The sequence below is a fragment of the Chelonia mydas genome, chromosome 14 (assembly GCF_015237465.2).
Source record: "Chelonia mydas isolate rCheMyd1 chromosome 14, rCheMyd1.pri.v2, whole genome shotgun sequence".
Taxonomy (NCBI): domain Eukaryota; kingdom Metazoa; phylum Chordata; order Testudines; family Cheloniidae; genus Chelonia; species Chelonia mydas.
The window spans coordinates 19,216,946-19,234,914 of NC_051254.2; the positions used below are offsets into that span (position 1 = coordinate 19,216,946).

At 42.2% G+C, this 17,969-nt stretch overlaps 1 protein-coding gene across 4 annotated transcripts in view; it reads right to left on the reverse strand.

Annotated features, from left to right (window-relative positions):
- Window positions 1-17,969, reverse strand: part of WDR45B (WD repeat domain 45B) — a 30,407-nt gene that overhangs the window by 3,221 nt on the left and 9,217 nt on the right. For 3 of the 4 annotated variants that reach the window (XM_037915168.2, XM_043528960.1, XM_037915166.2), the window contains 7 exons: window positions 15,609-15,683; window positions 12,481-12,582; window positions 10,602-10,689; window positions 9,974-10,068; window positions 6,146-6,336; window positions 501-586; window positions 81-182 (listed from right to left, as the gene is read on the reverse strand). In XM_037915168.2, coding sequence (XP_037771096.1) covers window positions 81-182; window positions 501-586; window positions 6,146-6,336; window positions 9,974-10,068; window positions 10,602-10,689; window positions 12,481-12,582; window positions 15,609-15,683 — 739 coding nt within the window. Of the gene's footprint in view, window positions 1-80; window positions 183-500; window positions 587-6,145; window positions 6,337-9,973; window positions 10,069-10,601; window positions 10,690-12,480; window positions 12,583-13,735; window positions 13,959-15,608; window positions 15,684-17,969 lie in introns of all 4 variants that reach the window. The other variant, XM_037915169.2, reaches the window with a different exon arrangement.

The following is a 17,969-nucleotide window of genomic DNA, read 5'->3' on the forward strand; positions in this document are numbered from 1 at the left end:
TTGCTAGCATGTGTTTAATACCAAAAATTAAAGCCCAAACAATCTCAAACCAATAGGCTAGAGAATGGATGAAAGCCTACCTAGACTGCTTGTTCCTTTTGGGATCTTCTGCCGCAAAAATATGCACTGTACCATGGTCACTTGATACACAAATTAGAGAAGCATCCTGATTGAAGTTAATGCTGTAGACACAAATAATTGCAACAAATTTTTATTTAGCCTTCATACAGCATAGTAGCTTGATTTGTAAGGTGTATATGTATTGCATTTAACCTAGAGTTAGTCAGATAGAAAAAGGAGACGAACACTAATTAGACCTGCACACACAACCTGAATTTAAAAAGGCACAAAATGTAGTTAGGCTAGGCACCTTGTGCCTTTGCACAAAGAACCACAGGGAAGTTTTTTTTTTCCCAATCTCAGCACAAAAAGATACCAGACGCATCAAAAGATGGAGGAAGTACATTACTTCAAAAAGGGGGAAATAATTTTAAGCTTACCAGTAGATATTAGCTGCTTGTGAACCTCTTCGTAACTCCTGGATTAAATGCCCCGATGAAGTATCAAATATTCTTATGAGAGTCCCCTGGAAAAGTAATGAAACATTTTATTAGTAAAGAAGGAAGAAGTCTAACTATCCTGTATTCATAAAAGTATTACAAGCACATCCCATGCAATCCAACATTCAGAAACACTAGTACCTTGCTAAAAGAAAAGGAGGACTAGTGGCACCTTAGAGACTAACCAATTTATTTGAGCATAAGCTTTCGTGAGTTAGTCTCTACGGTGCCACTAGTCCTCCTTTTCTTTTTGTGAATACAGACTAACACAGCTGCTACTCTGAAACCTAGTATCTTGCTAAGAGGATCAAATCCTAATTGACTTGTGTGTGGATTACTTTTATCCCATTATGAACCAGGAGGATCCCTCAATAAGGTTATGCTTAAGATTTGAAAGTACTGGAGTCTTCTGTTCACACCACTGGTGTCTACTTTTGTTTGACCAATGTCAGAAAAACTATTTAGTAATGTACAGATGACCAGCTGTAACGTTCTGAAATGTTACTAGAGTCCTGATATTGGTTTACTGGAACATGTTTCCAAGAAGCTGGGCAAACATTCCAATCATCCATTTCTCACATTTAGAACTCAACATCCTCAGTCACTACTCTGTATATTTCTCAGTTAAACCAAGACCAAACAGCATAAAGCAGGAAAATCCAAAGTTTAGTTTACTGTGTTGGAATCTTCTGGAAGGACTCCCTAAGTACTGTTGTCCAAGCTAATATTTCTCACACCACCTAGCATCAGGCAATCCCCATTGCAAAGCATTATCCCATTTCAGTAAACCAAGCCATTCAAGAGACCTAATAAGAAAGTCAAACTGCACTCCCTCAGAATACCACATTCATATCAAACCAACCTGATAGCTTTCTTTGACAGGGTAACAAGCCTTGTGGTCAGGGGGAAGCAGCAGATGTGCTATATTTTGAATTTAGTAAAGTTTTTGATACTGTCTCACATGACCTCATAAACCAGGAAAATACAACCTAGATGGAGCTACTATAAGGTGGGTGCATATCCGGTTGGAAAACTGTTCCCAGAGAATAGTTATCAATGGTTCACAGTCAAGCTGGAAGGGCATATCAAGTGGGGTCCCACAGGGATCTATTATGGATCCGGTGCTGTTCAATATCATCATCAGTGATTTAGATAATGGTATAGAGAGTACACTTAAAGTTTGTGGACGATACCAAGCTGAAAGGGGTTGCAAGTGCTTTGGAGGAGAAGATTAAAATTCAAAATGATCTGGACAAACTGGAGAAATGGTCTGAAGGAAACAGAATGAAATTCAATAAGGACAAGCACAAAGCACTCCACTTAGGAAGGAACAATCAGTTGCATGCATACAAAATGACTGCCTAGGAAGGAGAACTACAGAAAGGGGTGTGGGGGTCATGTGGATCACAAGCTAAATATGAGTCAGTGTAACACTGTTTAAAATAAAACCCCACCATCATTCTGGGATGTATCAGCAGGAACGTTGTAAGCAAGACATGAGAAAAAAATTCTTCCGCTCTGTGCTGATTAGGCCTCAACTGGAATATGTGGCCAGTTCTGGGCAGCACATTTCAGGTAAGATATGCTCAAATTGGAGAAAGTCCAGAGAAGAGCAACAAAAATGATTAAAGGTCTAGAAAACATGACCTATGAGGGAAGATTGAAAATATTGGGTTTGTCTAGTCTGGAGAAGAGAAGACAGAGACGGGATATGATAACAGTTTTCAATTACATAAAAAGTTGTTACAAGGAAGAGGGAGAAAAATTGTTCTCTTTATCCACTGAGGATAGGACAAGAAGCAATGGGCTTAAATTGCAGCAAGGGTGATTTAGGACAGACATTAGAAAAATCTTACTGTCAGGGTGTTCAAGCACTGGACTAGATTGCCAAGGGAAGTGGTGGAATCTCCCTCATTGGAGATTTTTAGGAGCTGGTTAGACAAACACCTGTCAGGGATGGTCTAGAATACTTAGTCCTGCCATGAGTGCAGGGGACTGGACTAGATCTCTCAGGATCCCTTCCAGTCCTCCGATTCTACGCAAACGTCATGTTTGAATTGGTCTGCTATTTAAGCCCAAATACATGTACAATAAGACAATGCTTTTAAAAGAAGAAACAGTGCTAATTACTTTGTTTCTAAGTACTGTACCACTTCCATCTGACGGAAGTCTAGTACACAACACGGTCCCTTGAAAATGGCGTTACAGCCAAAATTACTGCATGCATTATTTCTCATAGCCCACATCAGTAAAGGGTAACAACCTTTTATCAAGTTAATCTAACTTTGTAAGTAATACTAACTTTTGGACAATGCTTATAGAACATTCAATAAGTAGTGTAGTCTGAAATGGTTGCCTACCTCATCGATCATTAATGATGGTCCCTTACGTATGCTCTTACCTCAGTTTACACATATGGGTTAGCCACTTAAAAGTTATTAGGAGCTAAGCTCTCGGCCTGGAGGAGAACAGTAGTCCACCCTGGTCTATATTCAATCACTACCTTTCATCTCTGTCATTCTCCTTCCCTTTAGGAACAGGATTGGATTTTTAATCATTTTTAAAAGTTTAATCTTAATTTAGGAAAGACTGTCAGGTTTTTTTAAGCATTTGGTGCTACTGGAATGTACATTAATACAGCCAAGATTCTAAATAGACTGGTTTGAGAGCTTATTTCAGCTGAATGATAAGAGGAAAGATAGCAAAGAGTAAGCTAGGATTTGGTTTTTCATTCCCCCAGTTTCTCTAAAGTGGAGTTCAACAGACTATTTAGTCTTCCTGCCATCTCCATACACATAGGGCCTCTTGTGAAGTGCTCCGCCTTGCATTCTTTCCACTCTGCTCTTCAAAATGGCAGAGGAGATATAGGTAAAGAGCAGCACAGTCCACAAATGGGAGCAAAGGTGGAGATATGACAGGAAATGTGCAGCCAAAGTATTCAAGAACAGAAGCTTAAGTTTAGGAGCCTAGGTCTGTATTTAGGAGCCTACAGGTGAGATTTGCGTATTTAAGTTGGGGCGCACAAACTTTTTGGCCCGAGGGCCATATCAGCATTGAGAAACTGTATGGAGGGTCGGGTAGGGAAGGCTCTGCCTCCCCAAAGAGCCTGGCCCCATCCACCCCCTCCCACTTCCCGCCCCCATCGGAACACCTGACCCATCCAATGTGCCTTGTCCCCTGACCACCCCCGTCAGAACCTCACCCCCATCAAACCCCTGCTTCTCCCTGTCCCCTATCCACACCCCCGCCCACTGAGAGGCCCCGGGACCCCATCCCCTATCCAACCCCCCCCCCCGCTCCCTGACCCCTATCCACACCCCCAGAGAGGCCCCCCAGGACTCCCACGCCTATCCAACCCCTGTCCCCTGACTGCCCCCCCCTCCCAGAACCTCTGTCCCATCCAACTGCCCCCCAGGACCCTTATCCAACCCCCCTCCCCCACCACGCCGCTCAGAGCAGCAAAGCCCCGCTGCCCAGCCCGAGCCAGCCACGCTGCTGCCACACTGCCCGGCAGGAGCAGCAGGCCAGAGCGCTGGCGTCCTGTCACGCTGAGGCTGCGGGGGAAGAGGGACAGCGGGGGAAGGGCCGGGGGTTAGCCTCCCTGGCCAGGAGCTCAGGGGCCGGGCAGGACAGTCCTCCGGGCCAGATGTGGCCGCAGGCTGTAGTTTGCCCCACCTCTGGTTTAAGTGAATCTGGAGCACTGAAATCAACATTTTTTGAAAAAGCTCATCCCTGAGATGCCTCACTGTGGCTCTAGGGTCCTAACTTTGAGCTCCTGTTTTGAAAGTGTTGTCCCTGCAAAGTTAGGACTATACACTACCATTTTCTGAAAAAGACATCCCTTGACATAGCAGCATGAAAAGTGTCCAGTGGAAATCTGCTTCCATCCTCCTCACGTAATGGCTGACTTTAGAGAGCTTTTGAAACTTAACTGATTCAGGAGTACAAATCCTACTGATTTTCAGTGAAACCTGTTCTGAGTCACTTGGGTGCTTTTGGAAGCTAACACCCAAAAATTATGTAAAGGAAGTGATTAGCTGTTATCTAGTAACATTACTCTGATTGTGATACCAATATTAAAAAACAGCATGGCCAAATAGGTTTATAGTCCTCCAGTCCTAGAAGTTAAAAAGGTTTTTACAATGAAATGACAACAGTCCTTAAGAGCAAAGCTCCTGGCATCATGCCAGTGAAAATCCATATGGTAGTAACTTCTAAATTATGCAGTTCCAAAGGGTCTGGTAAAGCTGTAAAATATTTTCTAGCAATGTATAAAGCTTGGAACACATTTTCCAACATTTCAACACAGTGATCAAATACGTTCCTGGATCTGAAGCTAAAAATCAAGTTCAAGCTGAGCTAAAGCCAGCAAAGACTAGATAGTACAGCACCTGACAGACTTGTAGAATGCCCTTCCTTCCAGAAGTCAACTTTTTAAGTTATAGTTTGATCTGTTACAGGTTTGTACGTCCATGTACAAGACAGTCAGGGTTAGTGGAAGAGGACATTTTTCTGAAGCTTTAGGCTCAAAGGAGGTTGTCTTTCAGTAAATCCATGGATTCCTTAGAAGCAAATTAAGAGTCCAGTCATGGGCAGCAGGTACCAAAGGCAGGGGAAGGCTAAACCTACCCAAACTGCCAGCATGGCCCCGCCCAACCTCCACCCCCAGGTCTCCTCCTGCTTCCCACTGTGCTCTGCTGTGGCTCTTCCTTCCCATAGTGGAGCCCAGCCAGGGAGCCCAGGCAGCTGTGGGGAACTGCAGCAGACCCTCTATCTACCTGAGGTGCAGGGGGACTGAGAGCAGCCCCCGGCCTGTGTCCCCACCCAGGGCACGAGGGTCTGCAACTCCACGCTGGCTCCCCACAGCTGCCTGGACGGCTCTCTCCGACCCAGCTCTGGACGGGGTGTGCAGGGGCCTCACAGCCACACCCACAGCAAGAGCCTTGCGGGCAGCTGTGAGGAGCCACGGACCCGCCACCTGCCCTGGGGGCCTGGGACATGGGCAGGGGGCTGCTTTTGCCTTGACCTCGGGCAGGGGCCCCCAGCCTCCCCTACTTTGGGGAGGGCTCTGGTGCCTTTGCCCTGGGCTGGGGCTACTGGGGGCTGGCCTGCAGCCAGGGACTCCGGGCGCCTGGAGGGGGGAGTCCTCTGGGCTCCAGCAGGGGAAGGGAGGGGCAGGGCCCGGGGCAGAAGGGGTAGGTCGGCCAGGGGATAGCCTCCCGAAGCCCATGGTTCACCCGCCGCCCATGAGTCCAGTATAGTAAACAAAGCTTGTTCTTGGTTCAAGATAGCTGGACTCAATTTGAATAAGTCCATTGGGTTACAGAATGAAGTAATGTCTCAGCTCAAGGCTGCCGGAGTCACGCCAGATCTTTAGGGAAGTATCAAGTTTTTGCTGAAGGAGCAGTAGAGATCAATGGGAAAAATTCTGTGTGCACATATCTAAGTCTCAGTAACTAGGTTCCTTAAGACTTAGTTTTCCAGTAGTTACAGTGTAACAAAGCATTTGTGCCATTAACAGTAGGACCATATCGTATATTCATAAATATAGCCACTGATAATAGAACATTTGATTATTTGCTTACTTTTTCTGATGCTGTTGCAATTCTTGTTCCCTGCAGGTTTAAAGCTATACAGCTCAAGACTCCTTCATGAGCTGGTATGTCTACAGGAGGCTTTTCTGTATTAGCCAGATCCACTATCTGCACATGCCCAGTATGTGTCCCAGGGAATGCAAGAAGGGAATTATTACTATTTGGACAAAGGACACAGAGACCTAAAAACAAAATTGACAAAAAAGAAGCAATTTATTTTCAAAGCCTTAAAAAAAAAAAAAATACATAAGTTCTTACAATACATGATAATTTTAATATAAGGAAATCCTAAATTTCACATCTTAAATTTAGAAATACATTTTTGAATTGTACTGCAAAAGTGAAGACATAAGGTTAAACAAGCTTCTAATGTCTCCAAATATAATCCAGCAATACATGCACTGCACTTACAAGCAAATACTTGGGGGGTGGAGGGGGTGTTAAAAAGGAGCATAACAAATTAACAGAGTGATCTCTGGGACTGCAGTTCATCCTACAATACAACCAGGATAGCCCATGTTCTGTTTAAGAATCTGGACATTTTCAGCAAGTAGCTTTACAGGTCTTATGTACTAGCTACCATAAGATGGTCCAAAGCCTATAGAAGTCTGAAGAAAATATCACCTTGCCAAAATTTAAAAAGCAGGGTCACAAAATATATTTTTAGAATAAAACTTAAGTTGGAGCGGCAAAATTAATTTCAACTACATTTTAACTCGAGAGCCAAAAAAAGAAAAAATCAGAAGCCAGACTAAGATGCCTCATCTTCTGGCCCCCCAGATTTCAAGCTAGTACCTATTTACTGAAATGCAACTTATGTCTCTTCTGAATTTGGCTCATTAAGTCTAAGGGGTAAATTGGTGCAAGTCACACCAGTGGGGCAGAAGTGCATTCTGACAGGAAAAAAAAACAAAATACAAAAAAAACAGGAAGATATAACCAAGGATCAAGTTAAAATAGGAGATTCTCTAATTTAGACCTTCTGGCTCCTTGGCTTTTAAGTTGGTGCAATTTATATGCAAATTACACCACCATGCACACATCAACTCCAAGTTTGACCCAGAAATGCCAGTGACACTATCAGCCATGGCAGCCTTTTGAAAGTCCATATCTCAGCCTATCAATGGTAGCACAGATTTTAAGTACTTTTGGACAGGGCTATGCCTCCGTGTACACACACACACACAGCCTAGCTCAGGGGTTGGCGATCTTTCAGAAGTGGTGTGCCAAGTCTTCATTTATTCACTCTAATTTAAGGTTTTGCGTGCCAGTAATACCTTCTGAAAACGTTAATGTCTCTTTCTATAAGTCTATAATATATAACTTAACTATTGTTGTATGTAAAATAAATAAGGTTTTTAAAATGTTTAAGAAGCTTCATTTAAAATTAAATTGAAATGCAGAGCCCCCCGGACCGGTGGCCAGGCCCCGGACAGTGTGAGTGCCACTGAAAATCAGCTCAAGTGCTGCCTTTGGCATGCATGCCATAGGTTGCCTACCCCTAGCTCAATGAGGCCCTGATCCAAGTAGTATTTCTATAGCATGCACCACACTTGGATATTTAATCTGAAAAGCTCAGTGATTTAAGAGCACTTACTCCTCGCTGTCTTGCAGAACTATGTGGAGAGAGACTGTATTACGGACAATACCAGTGTTATAAAGACTGAAAGGACTGGTAATTAAGGGCAGTCTTCTTTGTACAGACAAGGAGGGTGAGGTAATATATTTTATTGAACCAACTTCTTTTGGTGAGAGACAAGTGTTTTAGCTTACACAGAGCTCTTCTTCAGGTCTGGGAAATGTACTCCGAGTATCACAGCTACATACACGGTGGAAGAGATTGTTTAGTGCAGCATTTCTCAAATGCAGCCACTGTGGTTGCATGTGACCACCAGGGGCTTTTCTTATGGTCACAGCCTTCTGGACTGTTATTGGGGGGAGGAGGAGTGGGGGGGGGGGGGGGGAACAGTGGCTCCTCCCTGGTGCTCTTGGATATACCAGTTTGGTGTTGGTTACTGGGGCCACCAGCAGGGGTTGGACCCTGCCCCCCTCTGGAGACAGGTGGGGCACAACACTGGAGGAGCAGCTAGTGAGTTCCCTACCTTCCCAGGGGCAGTGGGACTCAGACTTTGAGCTTCAGTCCTGGGGCAGCAGGTTCTTGCTGTGGGGCTTCAGGCTCCAGCCCTGGGCTCTGGAGGCATGGCTTTGGGCTCTGTCCTCCAGCCACAGAGCTGCAGGCTCTGGCTCACCGCTGCAGGCTCTGGCCCCCACTGCCTCCTCCAACCCCCCCAATCCAGGGCTTAATTTGTCCTCAAACTTGCCAGGGCTGAGTAAGTCTGCTGTGAAAAGTGATATTAACAAACATACAAGTATCACTTTGCCATTTTACTAGCTAGCAACAAACAAATACACGTCCTAATCATTGTAAAATGTGTGTATTTGTTTGTATTTTTCCTAAAGCTAATTAAGTAATGGGGGGGGGGGGAGGGGGAGTGTTAAAGCAGCCACCAGGAAGAGTTGGTGGCCGCACTCTGAGGCCACCAAATAATTTGTCCTGAGAACCCCTGCTTTATTGTAATTAGTTCACCTTGAATGGTCTCAGATTAATGTATGTTAAGTGGCCCATTAACACCTTCCCAGCCATGGGGCAGTAAGGAGGGCAAAAAAAAAAAAAAAAAAGCTGGCAGGTGGTAGTGGGTTATAGATTGTTGTAATAAGCCATAAATTCAGTAGCTCTAGGGAGTCCAGGATTTTTAATGTCTAGCATATGACATTAGAACCCAGGATCATCTTTTGAAGGTGTTGTGCAGGTTTCCTTTGAGGACAAGGATTGAGAGGTCAGATATAGAGGAATCTCTTGGGGGGGGGGGGGGGGGGAGTGTTTGCCCACAAGCGATAGGGTGTCTTATTTTTCTGTGCAAGTTCATTCGAGCACAGTGATTGTCTCATTTCATCCACATAGTTGTTCTTGGGCCATTTAGCACACTGGATGAGGTACACCACACGTTGAGATAGGCATGTGTAGGACTCATGAATCTTGAAAGGTGCGTTGGGGTGAGGGGTATTGATCATCGTAACAGTGGAGATATGTCTGCAGGTTTTGCGTCTGTTGTTCTGGCAAGGTCTGGTGCGGCTTTGAGTTGATGTGTCCTGGTCGGTGGGGAGCTTGCTTCTGAGGAGCTTGGAGGGCTGTTTGAATGCCAGAAGAGGGGGTTCAGGAAAGATTTTTCAGGATGTGGTCCCCATCGAGTATGGTTTGTAAGTGCTTAATGATACCTATATGGGTTCCAGTGTGGGGTGGTAGGTGACAACTGGGACTGTGCAGTTGGGAGGGGGTTATTTCCATATTGGAGCAGACTCGCTTCTTATTTGGGTGGCCTGTTCCATGATGTGATCTACTGCTGTCTCTTTAGTAGGAACTATCCTTAATCATTAGTATTCTGTGCTAGAAAACTCACCCATTTTCAGAGCACACAGATTTGCAACTTTACAAGTACTGTGCCGAAAAGGGCAGCACCATCTTACTTTGACAAACCAAACCCAGGTATGATGAAATGTAGATTGAGAGCTTTCCTGCAATAAAGTATTATGAAGCATTGTGAAAAACTTTATGCTTACAGTTTGCAACAAAAGTATCATCCCACAAGGGTATGATTAGAATGTTTCAAAACAAGTCATTGTTAATGAAATTAAACAAAGTGAATAAAGCAAGGAATTTGAACTAGAGTAATATAATGATAAAAATGGGAGACTCAAAAGAAGAGTAACAAGGGCCAAAAAAGAACACCTACCTTCCCCCACTTTAAGTACACTACTAACCTTTAGGGTTGTAGCAGGTTTCAAAGACATGCAACTGGTGGGGATTGTGTGTGAATGTGAAAACTTTAATCATGGAGTCCAAAACTACCACAATTCTGAAACAGATAAAAAGGGAAGCACTTATGACTTATCAATCAAGAGCAGGGAAAGGGGACAGAGACAGATACACACACCCCTACTAATGCATAATTATTTCAGTTGTACAATGCCTTCAACATACTTTAATTAATTTGATCCTTACACTCTCCTACCCTCCCAACGAACAGTAACTGCAGTTCCTGCAAAACCACTTAGTCATGACTGTGGGTTAACTAACAAGACAGATAAACCAGCTGTTCACAAATTCAAGCACAGGTTCCTGCTACAGACCAACAGAAACTCCCGTAACATTCTTCTGCACATGTCAAAGCAGAACGTGTCAGTGGTAAGCCATACACCAATCTACATGAACTCTGATCCATCCTCCCTTTAAAAAGCTTGTCCAAAAGCACCATTTTAAGTAGATTTCTAGTTGCAGAAATGCTTTAAAGAATTTCCTTCCATAAACAACTGAGAATCTCTCAAAAATACCTCTCCACATAGCAGAGAAAACGTCTTGCATATGGAATAAATTTTTACTCATACCTACCTATCTCTTCGCAATTTAACGGCTTTGACTTCTGTTGAAAATTCTATTTCAATAACTGTCTTCTTTTTCAGATCATCCCAGATCATCACTAAAATGGTGGAAAAGATCCCATCAGAAAACCAGTAATATTTCATTTCAGTTTTCTAAGATGTTTGACACAATCTCTTCCTAACTGGAAAGCACTTATATCAGTTTGATAAAGTGACAAGAAAAGCCATTTGTTGGACATTGATCCTGGGTTTGTATTCAGCCTGGGCTTACAGCAGTGGATGGTTGCTTTTCCCCCCTAAATTAAGTAGTAAAGAACTAAGACAGAAGCACAATTGTCAAGGTATTACTAGAACATTAATATCTCAAGTGTTTCCAGAGTGCTTTACAAACTATGTACAAAACAAAAACCAATCACTTTACTGATCTTTGAAATGTAACCAACTCTGTAGAGGAACACTGCATCTGTTTAAGAGTATACACCAGTATAAAATACTTTAGGATAGGAAGTGAATACAAGTAATTGAAACCACAGAGAGGATTTAGGTAGCTAGATTCATTATGGATATGCAATACAACCAAGACACAAGGGCAAAAATGACAAGTGGTCAAGACCCCCATTGTAAATGCTATCTAAAAAGACAGCACCTCCAGTACAACAGTAAATTCTAACACCAGTGAGCTGGTTCAATATGAACTGAAAGAACTCCATGCACTTCAAACCACTTACTGAATCACCATGTGTTTTCTTTTGCTCTCTCTCATCAAATTGAGCTTTCTAGTTAAGTCTTAGGTGGTACAGTTGCCTAATACAATACAAAGGCTGACACTTTAAAAGAAAAGTGAGATGTGAGGACTGGATGCCTTAACTGTAGAGGCAGTCTCACTTTCAGGTCAACTGCTTTGAGTAGGTACATCAGTGTTTATGGTTTTGATCAGATTTAAAGATACATGAATGCAAATAGCTGAAGCAAATGATGATGAAATACCGGCCACTTCACTACTACCACATTATGAGAATTCATTGTAACCTGACAGTGTCAAAAATTAAACACTAAAATGGCCAGCACCTTATAATTTAGCACCGAGAGCAGGCCAGCTTCACTGACTTGATAACAAGGGCTTAGCAAACAATAGAAAAACCTCCAAAACTAAGTGCCAATATTTCAGTCTCTGTGCATCTCAGAACACTAAGTCCTCCAGTTCAGAAAGACTTGGTCACAGTGGAGGGGCTTAATTAATATTTTGTTAGTGATTGTCAAGTTCTCTAAATAGGTCAGGCACAATGAGTATAACTATGACTTCCGGGAAAGTTTTCAATCTTGTCAAGATTGAAAGTGAATTGTAAAACCATTACTGCAAGAAATCTGTGAAGACTTCCCCCAGCTCAGCCCTCTCAGACAAAGGTTTTTAAATTGTTAAAATGTATGAGAAATTTGTAAACTTGCTAAAACTCATTGGCCAGGCTTGCAGCTCAGTCAGGTTTTCTTTCTATTTTTGCATGACTGATTTTTATTGGCATGCAGGTCTGAGTAGGTTTCTTTAGAGTTTATTTTCAATATCTTAGAAAATGGTGAGCAAGCCATTCACCAAGTAAAATGACATAAAAAGAACCACAGATATTCCAAAACAAGCATGACAGAAGTAGAGATAGAGAGTCTGGGGTCAAATTCATGAGCAGGCACAATGCCCATTGGCTTAAGAGGAAGATACACATCTTCCTTGAACTTAAAATACTAAAAAAAATTTAGGCAGGTTGCAACACAAAGACTACACACAGACTTTCTGGATTCTATAAAAAAAAAAAAGTAGTTTGAGGTCTGTTGTTGGACACAGCAGAGATGCCAGAAACACATTTATGAAATCTGTTCCTTAGTGCTCAACACTGTACCTTTGTTAGGTGGATATTTTGGCTTTTTTCCTCCACCAACTAATGCTAAATAGTTGCACCGAAATAACATTTCAACATGGCCAACGCCTCCTTCTAGAAATTCTGTAAAACAAAAAATGAAATTTATAAATATACTCAGCACTTAATTTCACAGCAAAATGGGTCTTAGATAGCATTGGAACATTTTCTTCTTTACAGAAAGCGTGACATTTTAGGATTTACTATAGAAGTCCAAAATACCACTGAGGTCAATCCCATGTTAAGAGGCCTTTTACTGCATTGCCACAAGAAAATGCTTCAGTATATGACTAAGGCTACTCTCAGTTATCTACACTATGGAAAGATACTGTGTGGAGATCTCCTCCTGTCCCCACCTGGATACTAAGAGAATCCAAAGAAGAGTGATTACTCTTAGCTACAATTAACAGCTTTTTCAGCAGAGACCACAAGTTACATTTAAAAAAACTACACAACACAGGATACTTACATATTCAAAGTTGTTTATGATTGCAAAAAAGTACAATTCCCCCCACACACACACCCATGAACAAATACTGAAGTATACTTTTTAAAATGGAAAACAAGAAGTTACTCATTTATGGTATGTACATATCAATGATCCTATTAAAATTAATTTCTCTTTTGTGGTATGTTAACACTTCTTGCAGGCAACAAGAAAGAAGAGGGTTTTTAGGAAGGATTTTGAGAGAAAAAGTGGCTTAGTGAATACAGATTAGGTAGGCATGCCATGTTTATGGGCAGTATTGAAAAAAGCAGAGGAGATGAAGAGGTATCAAAGCTAACATCAGATGTGATGGGAGAGTTGCAAAAGAAAAGGATAGAGGCACTTATCATATTTTATGCCATTTACTTTTTTGATTTTCCTCTCCGTTTATGCAATTAAATTAAACAAAAGTAAAAGTGTATTCTAGTCAGTTTCACTTTTTGGTTCTCAAATTCTACCATCCTTCCATACAGTCTTCAGGGGCAAAATAGAGCTGTTCTTAAATCTCACTCTGCACAGTGAGCTCTATGGTCACCAGTATCTGGTGGAAGAAAGTTCCATAGCTGTAGGGCAGCCACTCAAAGTTCAGTCCCCTCCCACCCCGATAATCATTTTCAAAACTACTAATTTTATTGGCTCCAGTCTCTGCAATTAAGTACAAAGCTCTGGTTAGTATTAACAGTGCTATAAGCACCTCAATTCGAGTAAATTGCGAAACATAACTTGGCATATGGTAGGGTATGTACGTACTTCTTTTAGAGTGTGTAAGTAAGTTCTCTTGGGCAGGGCACAGTAGATCAGGATCTTGACCTGGATCTGGTATTGGACAGGTAGCCAGTACAGCATGCAGAAAAATGGGGTTGAGGGGGAATGTGCTCAATCTGTTTTGCTCTGAAGGTGAACCAAACGCATGCACATCCATCTGGAGCTCCTTCATGGCGTTCACTTCCATCCCCAAGTAGCAGTGAACCATCTGGACTAGGAAATAATGAATGCTTTGGTCCAATGGGAAGGAACTTTTAGCTAAAAGCGCCATTTGGGTATCCAAGACTAGAAGTCCAGAAGGACACTTTAGTCCAGCATTACACTGATGGTCAGTGGACAAGTGCCCTAACATTATGGTTTTAGACAGTTACCCCCCCAATACAGATGTCTGATTACGAGCATCACTTCTGTCTTGCACAGATTAAGCTTCAGTCAGCTGCTTTTTAACCAAGTCTCTCTCTGACTCAGATACCAGGAAACCAGAGTGATGGTGCTGTCTATGTTTAATGTAAAGTTATGAAAGCCCCTATGCTTGAGGGCAGCGTGAAAACAATGTTGGATTATATACAATTCAAATTTACAGATAGATGTGGAGGAGCATGTGCCACCAACAAGGCCTTCATGACAGGAGGTTTAGGAAAGAGACCTCTCCTTTGGAAGTGAGTCTCAGACAAAACACAAATGAGAAGCAGACACCCAGGTTTCAGAGGAAGAGAGGAAATGGAGTTTAAGTAGTTAGAAAGTCATGAATGACAATGAGCTTTCTGAAGGCAGAGCTGGAATTCCAGAGGGAGCAGAAAGAGGAGTGGGATCAGAAAGGCTAGGGACGCGACAGATTAAAGAACACAGAGCCTGAGGGATGGGAAGCAAAATAGGAATGGTAGGAGTATACTCAGCGGGGATGAGATTAAAGATAGACATCACTAGCAGTTAGGAGGAGCTACATCCCTCTTAGGGCAACTAAAGGATGTATGGACTGGAACCAGAGACCTCCACACACTTTAAGTTAGAAGAGAACGCTTAAAAAAGGAGGACTGGAAAAGCAGTGAGGCTGTTAGGAAACCCCAGAGGCCTCACTGGTAGTCAAAGGGAGAGAAAGGGTTATATCTGAGGTACAGAAAACACTGCCATTCCTCTCAGAACAGATGCAGTCTGGCTCCGTCCACTGGTTAGAAGAATGGTTTTCGCTAAGTTTCTGTCAAGTCTTATTCTTGAGCAAAAACTGTATATATGCTTTAACAGAACCACCAAAGCAGTTTTTACATGACCGGATCAGGCAGAAAAAGCCCAATACAGATTACAGCCTAATCCTCTAGCCACTTGATGTGGCGCTCTCCCTTATAAAACACACCACAACTTGTTGTTTAACCTGTGACTTTAGAGAGCTACCCCAGTTTTCACACTTACAATGTGTTGCTCACCCCCACTAGTGACCAGTCCACAGAGGTTTCAGTCTGATACTAGCTTCAAGATCACACACCTGAGTGTGTTAGCTCAGGCAGTAGAGGATTACCAGAAGTTAAACTGCCGATCTAGAAGACACATGATTGAGACTCCCTGTGGAGCCAGTGGAGCCCTCCTTGGCTGGAAGGAAAGTCATTGGACAAGGGCTCAATGCAGGAAGAAAGTAACCCAGGCAAGAGCCCTGTGGAGAAGACATGTAGGCTGGACTTTCAAAACAGAGCTAGCATAGAAAAATGACAGGTTTCAGAGTAGCAGCCATGTTAGTCTGTATTCGCAAAAAGAAAAGGAGTACTTGTGGCACTTTAGAGACTAACCAATTTATTTGAGCATAAGCTTTCGTGAGCTACAGTTGCACCCGATGAAGTGAGCTGAAAAATGAGAAAGCATCTCACACCTTGTTTCTCTTTTTCTTTGAGAGGATCTGCATTATAAACTCTGAATCCATTTTCCATTCCACATGCAAAGCATCCTAAAACACAAAATGGAAAAATATGCATTAATTATGTATTACAGGCAAAACAGAGCAAGTCGGAGGGCTGGGGGGTCACTATTCAAGAGCTTTAATGTCAATGAAATTTATTTCAAGAAGAATGTTGCATCTTTAGTTTAAAATAGAAAAAGTGGAAACGGTGCAAAGTTGGTTTTTCCACTTTGTTTCAATGTTGGAAGTCCTTGGTGTTCTGTTTAAACAGGTGGTGAAGAAACAATGGAAGGAAAGGAGCTACTGTATCACATAGGAGGCAGTTTGATCATGAGTCAATACCAGGGAGAAGGAAATCAGTTTTGGTGTATTCTTACTGAAACTTACACTCCCCAGTAATAGCTAGCACAGAAAACCCCTATATTCACTTCATGTACTAAAAAAGGAGTCCTATTTCAAATATTCAGATTACTAATTAAAACTTTACTATGTTATCTAACAGGTTCGTTCCTGAAATAGGCGAGAATAGTTCTTTATCTATCACACTCTGACAGCGGCATGCAGGATAGCACAGTGCAACTTGGAAGTCCATCAGGTCCACTTAACTGTGGGGAACTAGAGCAACTCAAGCAACTGAACTTATAAACTAAAGAGTTTAGAATATACAGAGATTTTACACCTCTGACCATTTTTTTTTTTTTAAGCTGAAGCCCAGAATTGGGTTATGCAGATTCTTAGATGGGGGGGGAGAGAAGAGGGGAAGAGAATGCCTTTTTAATGGATTCCTTCATACTCCCAGGGTGAGTTCTTCTGCTGTTTTATTTGATTTATGTTAGTAAATACTAATGGTTCTACTTATCACAAGTAGTGAGTCATACTATCTGCCAGTATTGGACAAATGGCAGAACACATAGAAGCCATTAACAAGCATCCAGAGATTCTAATTATTGTGCATGCAGAGAGATTGTTACAGAAAAAAAATTAAACTTGATAAAACAAATACACAATTTAAAAGTGAGACAAGGTGGGTGCGAAGAGCTCTGGGTAGCTCAAAAGCTGGTCTTTCACCAAGAGAAGCTGGTTCAATAAAATATATTACTTTACCCACCTTGTCTCTTGTATCGTGGGCCCAACCCAACTACAACACCACAAACAATAATTTACAAGTGGCATACCAAAATTCATAAAGAACTTTGAGATTCAAGGGCACAAAATAATTGGAACAAGTTTGATTTTCCTATGCAATGATCTGAAATTTTTAAAACAACCTTTGATACAAAAGTTGAGAATGTGTGTGTTAGTGTGTATCCATAAGGAACATTGTGACACTCCCTATCTCTATGTCCACCCCTTTTTCAAGACGATACATATTTACAAAATATGCCAGTACTGCATCATCTGAAAACTCATGATTTGCTGATCTTTATTGTCCTGGTAATGTGTGTGGCAACACTATATGTAAAGTTGTAAGATTCTACTGTACGATGTTAATAAGGGCTAGTCTACATTAGAAGTGCTACAGTGCAGCTGTGTGTCTGGCGATGACACTCTGTGCCAACATGCGAGAGCTCTCCTATTGGCATAATAAAACCACCTCCACAAGAGATGGTAGCTACATTGGCAGGAGAAGCTCTCCCACCGACAAGCACTGTCCTCACCAGCGCTTACGTCAGTGTAACTTAGGTCACTCGTGGGGTGGCTTATTCACACCCCTGAGTGACATAAATTATGCTGACATAACCTGTAGCATAGACAAGCCCTAAGACGTATTCCAAATCTGGGGACACAGCCACAAACCAGTTCTTCAGAGACAAAAGTCAAACTGATGCGTCAGCCACGTGTCAACTAAATCAAATGGACCATCACCTGGTTAAGTGACCATTCTTTGGCAGGAAAAAGGGTATGAGTGAGAAATTTACATCTTGGCAAAGAAACAGTTGGAGTTCCTATCCCCACAGACTAGGTCTCCTGAACCCCAGCTGGAGAGAGTTCTCAAAGAAGAGGAAAAGGCGTAAGAAAGAGAATAGATGTCCCAAAATATTCTTCCCTTTCTCTCTATCCACAGCAGCCACAACACCTGAGAAACAAAGAAAAAGCCCAGGACTGAGGGAGGGATCCTGTATGAAAGGAATTCAGCCAGGAAGACTGCTGAATTATGTGGTGAGAGAGACTGTTTTAAATACACTTAGCTTGTTGCATTTTACCTTTTATTTCCTTGTAACCAATTATGACTCTTAAGCCTCATTACTTGTAATCACTTAAAATCTTTCTGTAGTTCAGAAATTTGTTTTATCTAAACCAGTGTGCTTGGATTGAAGTGTTTGGGAAACTCCA